This window comes from Salminus brasiliensis, chromosome 8, assembly GCF_030463535.1.
Source record: "Salminus brasiliensis chromosome 8, fSalBra1.hap2, whole genome shotgun sequence".
In the NCBI taxonomy this organism is placed as follows: domain Eukaryota; kingdom Metazoa; phylum Chordata; class Actinopteri; order Characiformes; family Bryconidae; genus Salminus; species Salminus brasiliensis.
Genome location: NC_132885.1, coordinates 34,392,822 through 34,405,656, shown reverse-complemented (window position 1 = coordinate 34,405,656; position 12,835 = coordinate 34,392,822). Strand labels below are relative to the sequence as shown.

Below are 12,835 nucleotides of genomic sequence, written 5' to 3'. Positions count from 1 at the left end.
ATTAATTAAACAATCACACTCATGCACAATGCATACTTTTAAACTATACATAAACGTTCATACATAGTTCATACAGCATGAACTCTCTGTGTATGTGTATATTTGATTGTTTTTTTGTTTGTATCAAGACATAAGAACAAAGGTCCTGCCATAGTATGTCATAGTAGTCAGTTTGGTTGAGGTCTAGACTTTGACTAGGCCTTTCCAACAACTTGATTCTTTTCTTTTTCAGCCATTTTGTTTTAGGTTTGTTGATGTACTGATCATCTTTGTCCTGTTTGCATGATTTAAATTCTGGCCAGCTTTAGCTGTAAGCTAGATGGCCTCACATTTGACTGTAGAAATACTTTGGTATACAGTTTATGGAGTTCATGTTTGAATCAGTGACTGCAAGGTGCCCGGGTCCTGTTGCTGCAAAACAAACCCAAATTATCACTCATCCACCACTGTGCGTGAGGGTGAGAGGTGTTTGTGTGGGTATGTGAGAAACATCTCCACTTTGGTCTCGTTTAAATTCCAGACGTCTCGTGGCTTGTTCAGATGCTACGTCATACTGATGTTGAATATTCAAAAGGGCTACATTTGCAATTTTTAAATGGCTTGGATGTTGTAGGTTTAACTTTAACCAATGTCAGGTTTGTTACCAGGCAACTCAATAAATTTTCTCCTTTCTTGCAGCAGATATAGGAAGTTGCCGGTCAGACACATTTTACTTGTACATTGTCAGTTACGTTTTCCTTGACTTGACTCTGGGATACCTGTATGTGAGCAGTGACAGTGAGCAAAGTGAAGGAAAATAAATGATTTTTTTTTGGCTGTGAAAATGTTAGTGCTAGACATGCAGCATACAGGAGTCAGACAAAGAATGCAGACTAAGTACACTGAGGTGAGGAGGAGGGGGCAAGTGTGAAAGAAGATAAAGAAGGAAAGGGTTGAGGTTAAGGTGACAATAGTAATGTTATCAGGGAAAAGGGGGGCAAGCAGTAATTAAGTTAACACAGCAAAAGGACTATATACCATTATATAGAATATACCATTTAATGTAAGCAGTTTCTCAATACCCCCTCTATTCTCCCCTATGTAGAATCTCAAAACTGTGTTAAGTTTACATTTACACAATGAGGCGTTGAAGACAGAAACAATAAAAAAGGTACTAACTGTACAAAACAGGGCAATGTCTATTTCCATACTTTCTATTTCCATTATGACAAAAATGTCAGGGAGGAATTGTTAAAGGCTGCTACTTGGACCTGAAGAATACCATAGAAAGTTCCAGTAGAATAAGCAACAGTTATCAGAGGTTTGTTTGCACATTCTTCCATATGACAACTTCAGCGTGTAAGCAGCCAGAGTGTGTCCAAGTTATGTATGTGAACATCAGCCGACGATAGGTCATCCAGGAATCCTGCTTTGCGCAGTTTGTTCTAGTTGACTGAAACTTGGGTCCGACTAAAGCTTGATGAACAGGAGCACTGTCTGGCTCCAACTGAAGAATAATTGCACAGTAAACCCCACTATTTGTCCCTCAGAGGGGGCTGTTAAAGTTCCACACAGTGTGTCAAAGTCATCACCTTAAGGGGATGGTCCCAATAGCCTGAAAGCCATAGTTCTTTGCGGATGCTATGTGCTTAACCCACCCTCTCTCCAGCTGTCCCTGAAACTCAGTTCTGAGGTACAGGTCCAACCTTACAATGAGTACAATATGTTAACAGTAGGGTTACGTTGCCCATGATTACATTTAAGCAGATTTGTGTAGTGGTTTTAAACATTTCTTCAAAAGTAAAAATATAAGGCCTACAAAAGCTTTGCAATTGGTGCATTGTGCTTGGCAGTGACATTGTGATACAATGGCAGTGACATTGTGATAACTGCATTTCCTCTACAATGTACAATTCCTCTAAAACACTGGGTATCCCATTGTCCCAAATGTTGTACACCAGCACAACACAATTGAACTGTATCAGGACTGACCTCGTTCAATTCAATTCAATTCAACTTTGTCATTATACTAATACAGAGTTGTCGAGTACAACAAAACATGTCTCCCTCTCAGAATGCGTAGGACATACAATAGTGCAAGGACAATAGACAAGAGACAGAGTGCACAGAAAAAAAAAAATACAAATACCTATATGTGCGTGTGCATGAAGGCTGGGTGATTAAGGTCCAAACTAAGTTACTATAAGTATAGTTATAGTTATAATATAGTTACTATACTAGCTAGTTATCATACTAATAGTAAAATGGAATAAAAATGTAGATCAGCAATGTGCTGTGCGTGTAAAGAAAGAGGGATTTCAGGAGTGTGTGCAGAGGTAGATCAGTCTGGTTTAAGGAATAAGTAAAGCAGCTAGTATTTAGGTAAGAGAACAGTACACAGCTTAAGTGTCTTTGTTGTGTATTTTCCCCATTCTGAATACTCAAAATACAGTTCTTAAAAATATCTAGCACACAGATGAGCTGAAGCAGCAGACCAGGAGAAACTACTGATATCCCTGTGCCTCCCTGTATAGCATTAAATATCAAATACAACTGCTCTGTTGCTCACTGCAGCAGTATAGTACTTATCTTCAAAGATAATTGCTCCTGTAAAAACCCTGCTGGGCTGCTGTGAAAATCATTCACGAGCACATCTTAGTTAATCAACTGTCTGTCAGCGGTCTGATCCAGTCCAAAGAGGAGGAGTGCAAAAAGGAGGGAGCATGTATGAAAAAAGCTAAAGAGGGAAAGGAGTGAAGAAAAAGTGGCAATGGTAATGTTATCGGGGGAAGGGGGTAGGCAGTAATTAAATGAAGGTTAGAAATGTGAACTATTGTGAACTCCTATTTAATCATTGTATAAGTGACACAGTGGCTTGTTTAGGAGTTAACAGCCTTTTAGCTGATTATAAAAAATGCTATTATTAGGGTCTTCCCCATGCAGATCCCACCCCTCCCTCCCTTCACTTGGACAGGGTGCCAAACACTTTATGAACACGCTACAATACAGGAAAGACAAATTTATGTATTTATTGTTTAGTTCTGTTTTGCTCAATATAAATATTTGATATACACGTTTAACCTACAACATTTGGTAGGCTTACAGTTTATAAGACAAATAGTCAATGAATTAGTCAGTTTTCAAAGTCAAATATCATATATGAACTGTTGCCTATACCGTCCACTATTAGGAGAGCCAAGAGAATTGGGACTCAACATCCATTTTAATACTTGAATAAATAAATACTCCTCAAACCAGCATTGTGTTTTGATGTCAAGCCAATGTTGGGTTTTACCATCAATGTGATTTTCATTTCCAACTAAAAATCAACGTCTGTTCAATTTTGGAGCACTCTGTTTTGAGGTCAAACTGATCTTCTTTTCTAGTTCTAGCTAACTGCTGCCTCTGAGGCAAGTAAAAACATTTTAAAATTGTAAATTGTAATTGTAAAAATATTCAGATAAAGGTATAGGTTCCAAACAGGTTCTAACTGTATATTTAAATTACTAAATTACCTTTACATTACTGTGGCAAAATATATTACTTTTATTTCTCACATAATGTCAGGCTAGCGCAACATGTAAACTAGTTTATCTTTTGAGCTAGCTAATGTTAGTGTGGAATTTTAATCATCATGACGAAATATAACTAGCTAGGTATTATTATGCTGTAATGATATCTGACTATATTTTGTTTTGAACCAAATTGTAAAACCTTGGAACCTTTTCACATTGCCAAGCTTTTTGGATAAGCTGTTTAATACTACTGCATTGAATGTGCTGTAGGCTCTGTTATGCACCGGATTGCTGAGGCCGAACAGGTCGGCAAACAAGTCCTGCACCTACTGATTTTGGAACATAAACTGAGGGCATGCACATTAACATAAGGAAGAGTGAGAAACAACCTCATGCAAGGTAAATATAACAAATATATGTAATTTAGCATGTTGCTTTGACTTTGATCATATATCCCTTTACCTTTAATTCTCAAGATTCACACTTTACACCATAAAAGTGAAGTAGTTCAAAACGTAGCAAGAGAAGTTCATAGCTTTATTAAAATAGTTGGCAGATTTTTCCATTATTTCCAGCAGCAAAAAAATCTTGCCATCATATTTGATTCAGAGCTATAATTTTTGTGCAACATATAGCTAATATTAGTAGGACAGCCTTTCTACATCTTAGAAACATTGCAAAAGTAAGAAATTCCTAGTAAGAACTATGTAAGAAAAGCTAGTACATGCTTTTATTACCTCAAGTTTACTTTACTCAAGATTACTGTAATACACTTTTGTTAGGTTGTTCCAGCAGGAACATCAATAAACTTCAAATAGATCAAAATGCTGCAGCCAGGATCCTTACTAAAACTAGAAAATTTACTATATTAGTCCAGTTCTATCAAGTCAAGTCAGATTTATTTGTATAGCGCTTTTTACAACTGTTTTAGTCACAAAGCAGCTTTACATAAATAGTGATTAATAAAAGACAGAGACAAAGAAGAAAGAAGAAAATAACATAAGACATGATGGATCAAAGACCCCCAGTGAGCAAGCCAACGGCGACAGTGGCAAGGAAAAACTCCCTCAGAGCTGGAGGGAGTCTCTTTTATTGGGAGGAACCAAGACTCACAAGGTGGACCATCCTCCTCTGGTCAGAACTATTTAAACATTAATCATAAAAATGACCAAACCAGGTACAACAGATAGCTAATAATGGTGATATTAATAGTGGCAGATAGTTGAGTCCAAGTGGCAGACAGTTACGAGTCCATTTTTTTTGTAGCAGTGGTAGGCGGGTGAGCCGCTGGTCTGCTATGGGTGGTGGTGGGTGGGGGTTTCTGCTGGTAGGACCGGTAGGTGGCAGCTGGTTTGACGCAGGTAGAGGGGACCTCAGCAGGCAATCTTCCAGCAGGTCGGGCTAGGTGGCCATTTACTCGGAGAAGGTAAAAAGAGAGAGTTAGTTAATTTTATGGAGAGCAGAGAATGTTGGGCAGTATCAGAATGTGTCTGACGACTCCGGCAGGTCTGACTATAACAGCCTAATTAAAAGGAGAGAGCCAGAAGGTAACACAGATACGGGAGCACCCTGAGAACGCCAGCATCTATTTGCACCACCGTCAACAAACCTGAGTGATCACGTGTAAGCAGCAAGACGACAGCTCCAGCTTCTCAGTGTACTACAATTCCCTGGGTCCGCGAACCCCTGGACCTGCAACCTTTATCTAAGAAACATTAATTACCAAAAGCTAAACTAAACATATGAGTTTTCAGCTTAGATTTAAAGATTGAGACTGTGTCTGAGTCCCGAACATTATCTGGAAGGTTATTCCAGAGTTGGGGGGCTTTATAAGAAAAGGCTCTTCCCCCTGCTGAGGTTTTCTGAATTTTGGGAACGAGTAAGAGTCCAGCACCCTGAGATCTAAGTAGTCTTGATGGTTCGTAATATGTTATTACATATTACGAACCATCAAGACTACTTAGATCTCAGGGTGCTGGACTCTTATCCGCAGGTACACAGGAGTGAGGCCATGTAGGGCTTTATATGTTAATAAAAGAATTTTGTATTCAATACGGAATTTAACTGGGAGCCAATGAAGTGCTGATAGAACTGGACTGACATGGTCAAATTTTCTAGTTTTAGTAAGGACCCTTGCTGCAGCATTTTGAACCAGCTGAAGTTTATTGAGGTTCCTGCTGGAACAACCTGACAAAAGTATAGTACAGTAATCTGATAGCATCCCGTTAGATATGATTTTAACCATGATAGGGCTGTTCCTGTGATTCCAACCATTTTCTCTAATCTTTCTAGAAATATCAGCACTGCATTGGCTCCCAGTTATTTCCGTACTGACTACAAAATGTTTCTATTAACATAAAAAGCCCTACACGGCCTCGCTCCATCACTGCTATGACTATATTAAAGTTACACTACACCATGATTGTTACATCATGATTATGTTGCACACCTGAGCAGTTCAACAGTATAGGTGGTTTGGTAACTTTTATCAATAATTTCTAAATACTTCTGACCAGAGGAGGATGGATCCCCCCAGTCTTGGTTCCTCCCAAGGTTTCTTCCTCCAGCTCTGAGGCAGTTTTCCCTTGCCCCAGTCGCCACTGGCTTCCTAACTGGGGGTCTTAAATTTTTCATGTATTTTTATTTTCTGATTTTTACTCATTATGGATTGAACAACACTGTTTTACTGAACAACAGTTGTAAAAAGTGCTTGACTTGACTTTTTTTTGACAGAAATTAGTTTGACCAAGCGTTGCTAGAATCACAATACTGTTGCTCATTTCACAGAGCTAAACAGACTAGAAGTGGCAGTTAGAAGGCGGGACTTAAGCAGCTTGGCTAAAGTGCTTTTATTTGCCAACATTATTCTGCTATTAGTAAATCAACAGTAATTATAAGAAAACACTAAGGGTAATGGTAAAAAAGCCACTCTAACGAGTTTAACCTGGGGCTTCCTCAACATGTCGCTTTAATCATTTTCGATAGCAAATTCTTTCTGTTCGAACATATATCAGTTGGCTTTTATTTGGACGGAAATAAAACTGTTGCTCACTTCACAGAGCTCCAACCCCTGAAATGCACTCTCAAGCCCCCAAACTGTCAGTAACCAATTATATTAGTTGAATGCCTGGCCATACCAGAATGCAATTTGTGAAACTTGTTTTTGGAAGTTTTCTGAGACCATAGAGACTATATGGACAACAGAGACCATATGGACAACAGAGTAGAACCACTGCTTGTTATTTTGAGCAAACAGTAATTGTTAAATAAGTTATCTAGTTTTAGTGTGTGTTGTATTTGTACAATATGCTGTCCAACAGAGAATCTGCCTGAACGATGTGCAATACGGTGACATGGTTATGTATTAACCAGTGTTTTGTAGAGATTTTAATTGCTAGCTTTTGTAAAAGGTTATGCTAGTGCACCTTTTAGAATACTGTAAAAATGTATCATTCATTACACATACTTCAAACCTTTTTTATTTGTAATGTTGATACGGTTTGAATCATAATTTACTCAAAGCCCAAATGTAAGATTGGATTTTCCTAAGATTTAAGACACACTGATCAAATGTACAACAAAAAAGGCTTTTAATAAATAATAAATATTCAGAAGAGTTGTGTGGTACAATCGGATGTTAGAGTAAGAAATTCTGCATAATACAAAATTTGATCAGTAAGTAATAACTCCATAGATCGTTATAAAACACTGTCAACAAATTGTTTATTTTAGTAAAAATCAAAAACAGGAAACAACAGCACAGTAAATGTTAAGATTCTGTCTATGATCCATGGTAACAAAATAAAATATGAAGTGGCATAAAAACTGATCTCGCTCCCCCTCTGGTGAGCAGCCTTGGGTGGACACTGGACTGAAATGTGCTGACTGACCTGACACCACTGGGCTCCAGTTCTTAAATGTGCAATCACAGTAGGATCCAGCTCCTATGACAAATTGAGAAAACATTAAATGAAGAATTAGAAAGAAAAAACAACAACAAAGACAGCACACACACTGCATTAGGGGTTCCCTGGGAACTTATTACATATGATTGTTAGTTGATGGGTTCATGTTTTACAGCGCAAACTGTTGAGTCTCTGGGACTGACAGGGAAGCCCTGCATTACAAAATGCACACAAGTGATGTGCATCACTTATCTCAAACAGGATGCACTTCATCCCAAAGAAAGAGGTCTTCTCTGGCTGTAAAACAAAATGTATCATACATATTTAAAGAAAAAAATACTTAAGAACTTAAGAGACTTAAATGGGCATATGCAAAACCAGAAACCAATCAATTGAAAATCATATACAAAGAGGGAATTCGACAGATAGCACACCCTGATGTCAAGACAACATTGAGAGCATTCACCCATAACTTGTATGTTTATATAAAATAAAAAAAATAAAATAAAAACTTAAATGATATAACTGAAAACTAAATAAATCAATTAATTATATTCTTCAAAACACAACAAGCACACCTGATTTGGAAAGAAATGTATGATCTGCAGGGAATGCCGAAAAGAGGTAGGATCAAAATGCAGAAGAACTACCGACCTATTACACCTCTTACAACAGCAGCATAGACTTCTGCACAGAGAAGCTGTTAAACTCCGAGCTGCTGCTGCTGCTACTGTTCTAAAGCATTCATGTCCCAGCACCCCAAACCAGTTCAGACAGCTCTGCAAGCCTCCTTTGCTAACGCTGTGCCTTACAAAAATAAAAGTTATTCCCGTCTCAACAGTAGAGCAAGAGGCTTCAAAAGGCTGCTAAACTCAAAAGAAACCACCTGCCCAGTTGCTATTTCTTTACACGAAAGGCGCTGCCTTACACATCTATTCAGTCAGACAGACCCTTTCCAACCGTCTCGCGAGTAAAACATTTTGCCTTGAAGCTGGAATTAAGCAGTTAAAAGTGAGTTTATTTAACTATATGCATTTACAAGGAGTTATATCAGTTAAATATTTGTTACTTATTTCATAAAAAACACCCTCTATTAAAATTAGCTACAGCATACAATCCTCACACTAGACAGTTTTTCCAAAACGAATTATCCTCAACATTTTATTTTTTAAAAACAAAAGCATTTTATATAGGCCTACTAACTTAATGTAACAAAACTAAAGGAATCTCTACACTGTACACTGAGGTGTTTAATTTTATTTAATTAGAGCTTTCATTTAACATGTTCTAAGTTCTATTTAACATAGCAGCTAGCTACAGTTATTTAAAAATGTTAACTATTTTTTTTACAGTACATGGCATGGGTGATGACAGGGTGACCCGGTTGACCTGTGTTTATATAGCTAATGTTCATAAGATATTTTTATAATTTTTTATAACTTTTCACATTATTATTCACAACGTATATAATGTTGTATCGTATATATCGCCATTCAGCTAAGATATATCGAGATATGACCTTTTGTCCTAAATAAAAGGCGATTTTAATAGCCTACTGCCTTTAGTAATTTTAGCTTTAAAATAGTTGTCACAATCATGAACTTGTGATACTCGTGTATATAAACTAGCTAACGTTGTAGCTAGCTAGATAGCTAGCTAGTTAGCTACACTTATCGCTAGAAGACTGTTGGCACTAGCTGTTTAGCTAAATAGCTAGTGCTACTGTGTTTACTTTAGCTAGCATTTAGCTAGACTGTGTGACCCATAAAACGATGATTTCAGCATTAAACGCTGTTGTATAGCAACAGCGTTAGATACAGCGTTTAATGCTGAAATCATCGTTTTATGGGTCATACAGTCTAGCTAAATGCTATCTAAAGTAAACACAGTAGCTATTTAGCTAGGATAAACAACTAGAGCTAGTGCCAACAGTCTTCTAGCGAGAAGTGTAAATAAATTAGCTAGCTAGCTACAACGTTAGCTAGTCCTACAGCATAACATACTCAGGTTACAAGATTATAACTATTCACGAGATTACTTAGCTAACAAGTACGACAAATAATGTGTGATCGAATAAAGTACTGTTTTCTGCAATGGCGTACACTTCTGGAATAAAATTGCTCGTACGGAAATCGCATGCTAACAAATAGCATCTCAGTGTTCGTCTCTGGCCACGGCAACAACAGTAAAGGACTTGAGAGGTCATTTCCGGGGCTTGATGGTGAATTTACATCACACATGCACTTTGGAGCCCCTGCTGCAACCAGATAGTCCCGTGTGTGTATTAGGTTTTATAATGATAATTATAATATAATTATCTGCCTACTTGTGGTAGCTAGCTACACTGATGAGAAAATGAAAATCGGTGGTTCAGTGTTCGACTGTCGGTACCGTTCCAATGCGTAGTCAACAAAGAACTAGCTACTGAAAACCCAGGGTGCGTTTCCCAAAAAGATTAATCTCAGTCGATTTACGTACAACGATTCCCAGAAGCTTTTTACTAGCGAGTTTTACATAGTTCTTACAAGTATGTTGACTCCGCCTCTGCAACTGCACTTGATGCACCACTGATCGAAAACTGACCCACCGATTTACATATATATTTACATCCATAAATAAGTGGACATCAACAAATAATCCTCTGTGCTTCAATTAAGTTAGCTAAATTATTTGTTCCATATGAAAGAGACGCGGGGGGGTAATGTTGAGTAGTGCTACGAAGTTACGTATTTAGCTACTTAGTACTTAGCGTTACGAATGTTTTGGGAAACCTACCCCATATTTGTAGTTAGCTAACTGGCACAGACCGGATGCCAACAGGTGGGACTGGTTACCTTATATTAAACCGCAGAGTGACACGTTTACCAACAGCGAAAAATGTTGCGTACAATGCCGTGTACGCATGCGTGTTACCTATCGCTGGGGGACGCAAATCGGTTTCAAACACGGAAGCGGTGGTGTGTGCACTTGGACACGGCAGATTTCTAGATATAGGTATATTTAGGTAAAGAATAAACAATGGTTTAGAGGTGTTCATTTTTAGAAGTTATTTATTTAATTGCCTAATTATTATAGTAAATTATTATTCTTTTGCTAGTATGTTTTAGCTTGTAGAGAGTTTTCGTTGTGATGTTCGCGCTACAGTTGATGTTTATGCTGCAAGGCTTTTGGGAAATCCTATTATTACGTTACTTTATTCTTTTAACTACACTATATGTGCAAATGTTTGTTTAGACCGCTTCTAATGAATGCATTCAACTACTTTAGGTTTCACCCTTTGCTGACGCCCACCCACTTGTCTAGTCCTCGTAGAGACGTGTTGCCAATACGATATGACTCTGTGAAGCAGATAATCATTAACGTATATGTGGCTTAGGGGGGTATAAAGCCTCCCCAGCATTGAGCTGTGGAACTGTGTTCTTACTTTTAGGATGAATTGGGGAGTTGGAGATGAGGCGGGATGGTGATCATCCAACATTCTGACCTTACTAACACTCTTGTTCCCAAATGCAATCAAATCCTCACAGCAATGCTCCAAAGTCTAGTAGAAAGTCTTCAATGGACAGTAGCAACAAAAGCAGGATTAACTCTTTTTTTTAATGCCCTTGATTTCAGATGAAATAAATAATGTACAGGTATTAGTAAAGTTCAGTTTTATATTTCTGTGTTTCTTTGTCCATAAAATATTTAGAAACATTGTGCTGAAATACTTCTTCAGAGGTAAAAAGTTTAGTAAAACCATATACACATATTGCCTCTACTGCCCCACATTCTGATATAGTGTAATAAGCGTTGTTTAACTATTTTGTTTTTACCATCTGGTACCTAGAAAACTGTAATTTGGCATGACCAGTCACTTTTGTATTCCAGGACTGCAGTCTGACGTCAGACGGTTAATTCTTTCAATTCTGGTAAGCAGATAATTATTTTTATTTTTATGTTATAATAATACAAATTAATCTCATCCTGGGTTTGCTGGTGGTCTGATTTACTTTATTACTTTATGGAGAGTTGTCTTTGATATTGGACCAATGTGTATGATGTTTTTTCCCAGATGACGCATATTTTTGTGTACGGCACTCTGAAAAAAGGCCAGCCCAACTACTACAGGATGCTGGACATTGCTAATGGTAAATCTGAATTCCTAGGCTATGCTAGCACTGTTGAGAAATACCCACTGGTCATAGCAGGCAAGTACAACATTCCCTTTCTCCTCAATGTTCCTGGGATGGGCCAGCATGTCCAGGGAGAAATCTACAGTGTGGATGACCAGATGCTGAAGTTCTTGGACAGGTTTGAAAGCTGCCCACAAATGTATCAGCGAACACGTGTCCTACTCAAGGTGGAGCAGTGTGTTGAAGATGGAGAGGGGACCCCTAAATTGGGAATCACTACTGAGGCATTTCTCTATAGTACCACCACTTATATGCCTGATTGGCTTGAGAAGCCAACCTTCAGCAGCTATGATTCATATGGGGATCATGGTCTTTGTTATGTGACTCAGGAAGCAAGGGATTCTGACTAATGTGAGCCATGACTAGTTGCAACAATAGCTAGAATTAACTTTTACTTTGTTATATTCACCAACCTTTAGATATTGTAGATGCCATGCAAAATCCTCATATCTATGTTTGTCGCTTTCCACTTATTTACATGATGGAAATCTGGTAGTTTCTTTTTCCATTGCATCCATGTGGACCTAAAGAAATGCTCTAAAATAATTCAATAAAATATTTTTACACTGACATTTTTTTTTTCTTCTCCTAAAAATTTGCTGTTTTGGAGATAAAGAAATTTGAACTGTTTGGCAGTTATAGCTAAGGTGTTTAATTGGGGGGTTCAAAAGTAAATATGTGCAAAGTTATACAGCCATATATTCTTTGATAAGATTAAGGCCATTCCAAAACCTTAATTCCTTTAATGTGTGTTTGAAGTAACTGTTCTGTTGGTTTGAGGTTATGCTGAATAATTCTGAGGTAGTCCTATATTATTCAATTAACTTTCATTCAATTTCCAGTTGTACTGTGAGTAGAACTGCCTCAGAGACTGTTGCTACCCGCACTATGCTATCAGATGTTAGCGTAATATGTGACCTAATGAGTTGTGATTCCTATTAATTATTAAAGTTCATCTTGGTGGAAAATAGAACTAAGCTCCAATGCTTCGATTTGACGCAAATGTAAAATGTTTTGTAATAAAATACATGCACTGCACTTTTACTGTTGAAACACTTCTTGGACATACTGGGTATCCAGGGGGGGAAATCTGCTTTGCATCTGTGATTCAAAGGGGAATCTTGTTGTGAAATTCAGAACATGGTGGGTAATTCTGGCTTAAATTCTATAGAATGGAGGGAATAGAACCATGGTGTCCACGCTTTCTATGTCATTGATCCAAACCCTTCCTCCCAGTTGAGGGTGACCATGTGGGTTTTCT

The 12,835-nt window shown here is 37.8% G+C and overlaps 1 protein-coding gene and 1 long non-coding RNA gene across 7 annotated transcripts; one reads left to right on the top strand and one right to left on the bottom strand.

Moving 5' to 3' along the window:
• Positions 1 to 7,189: 7,189 nt before the first annotated feature.
• Positions 7,190 to 10,405, bottom strand: LOC140561302 (uncharacterized). Of its 2 annotated transcripts, none has more exons than XR_011980048.1 (2): positions 10,175 to 10,405; positions 7,190 to 7,696 (listed from the first exon to the last, which is right to left on the bottom strand). It is a non-coding gene; the product is annotated as an uncharacterized lncRNA (long non-coding RNA). The 2 variants fall into 2 exon arrangements; XR_011980049.1 differs by lacking the exon at positions 10,175 to 10,405 and adding an exon at positions 9,527 to 10,165.
• On the top strand, positions 9,658 to 12,612 carry LOC140561301 (gamma-glutamylaminecyclotransferase B-like). Of its 5 annotated transcripts, none has more exons than XM_072686420.1 (3): positions 9,658 to 9,676; positions 11,270 to 11,310; positions 11,454 to 12,612. In XM_072686420.1, the coding sequence occupies exon 3, from the start codon at positions 11,454 to 11,456 to the stop codon at positions 11,922 to 11,924; it is 471 nt and encodes a 156-aa protein (XP_072542521.1). In that variant the 5' UTR covers positions 9,658 to 9,676; positions 11,270 to 11,310; the 3' UTR covers positions 11,925 to 12,612. The 5 variants fall into 5 exon arrangements, with proteins under 5 accessions (XP_072542521.1, XP_072542516.1, XP_072542518.1 ...); XM_072686415.1 differs by lacking the exon at positions 9,658 to 9,676 and adding an exon at positions 10,263 to 10,393; XM_072686417.1 differs by lacking the exon at positions 9,658 to 9,676 and adding an exon at positions 10,327 to 10,403.
• Positions 12,613 to 12,835: the final 223 nt, after the last annotated feature.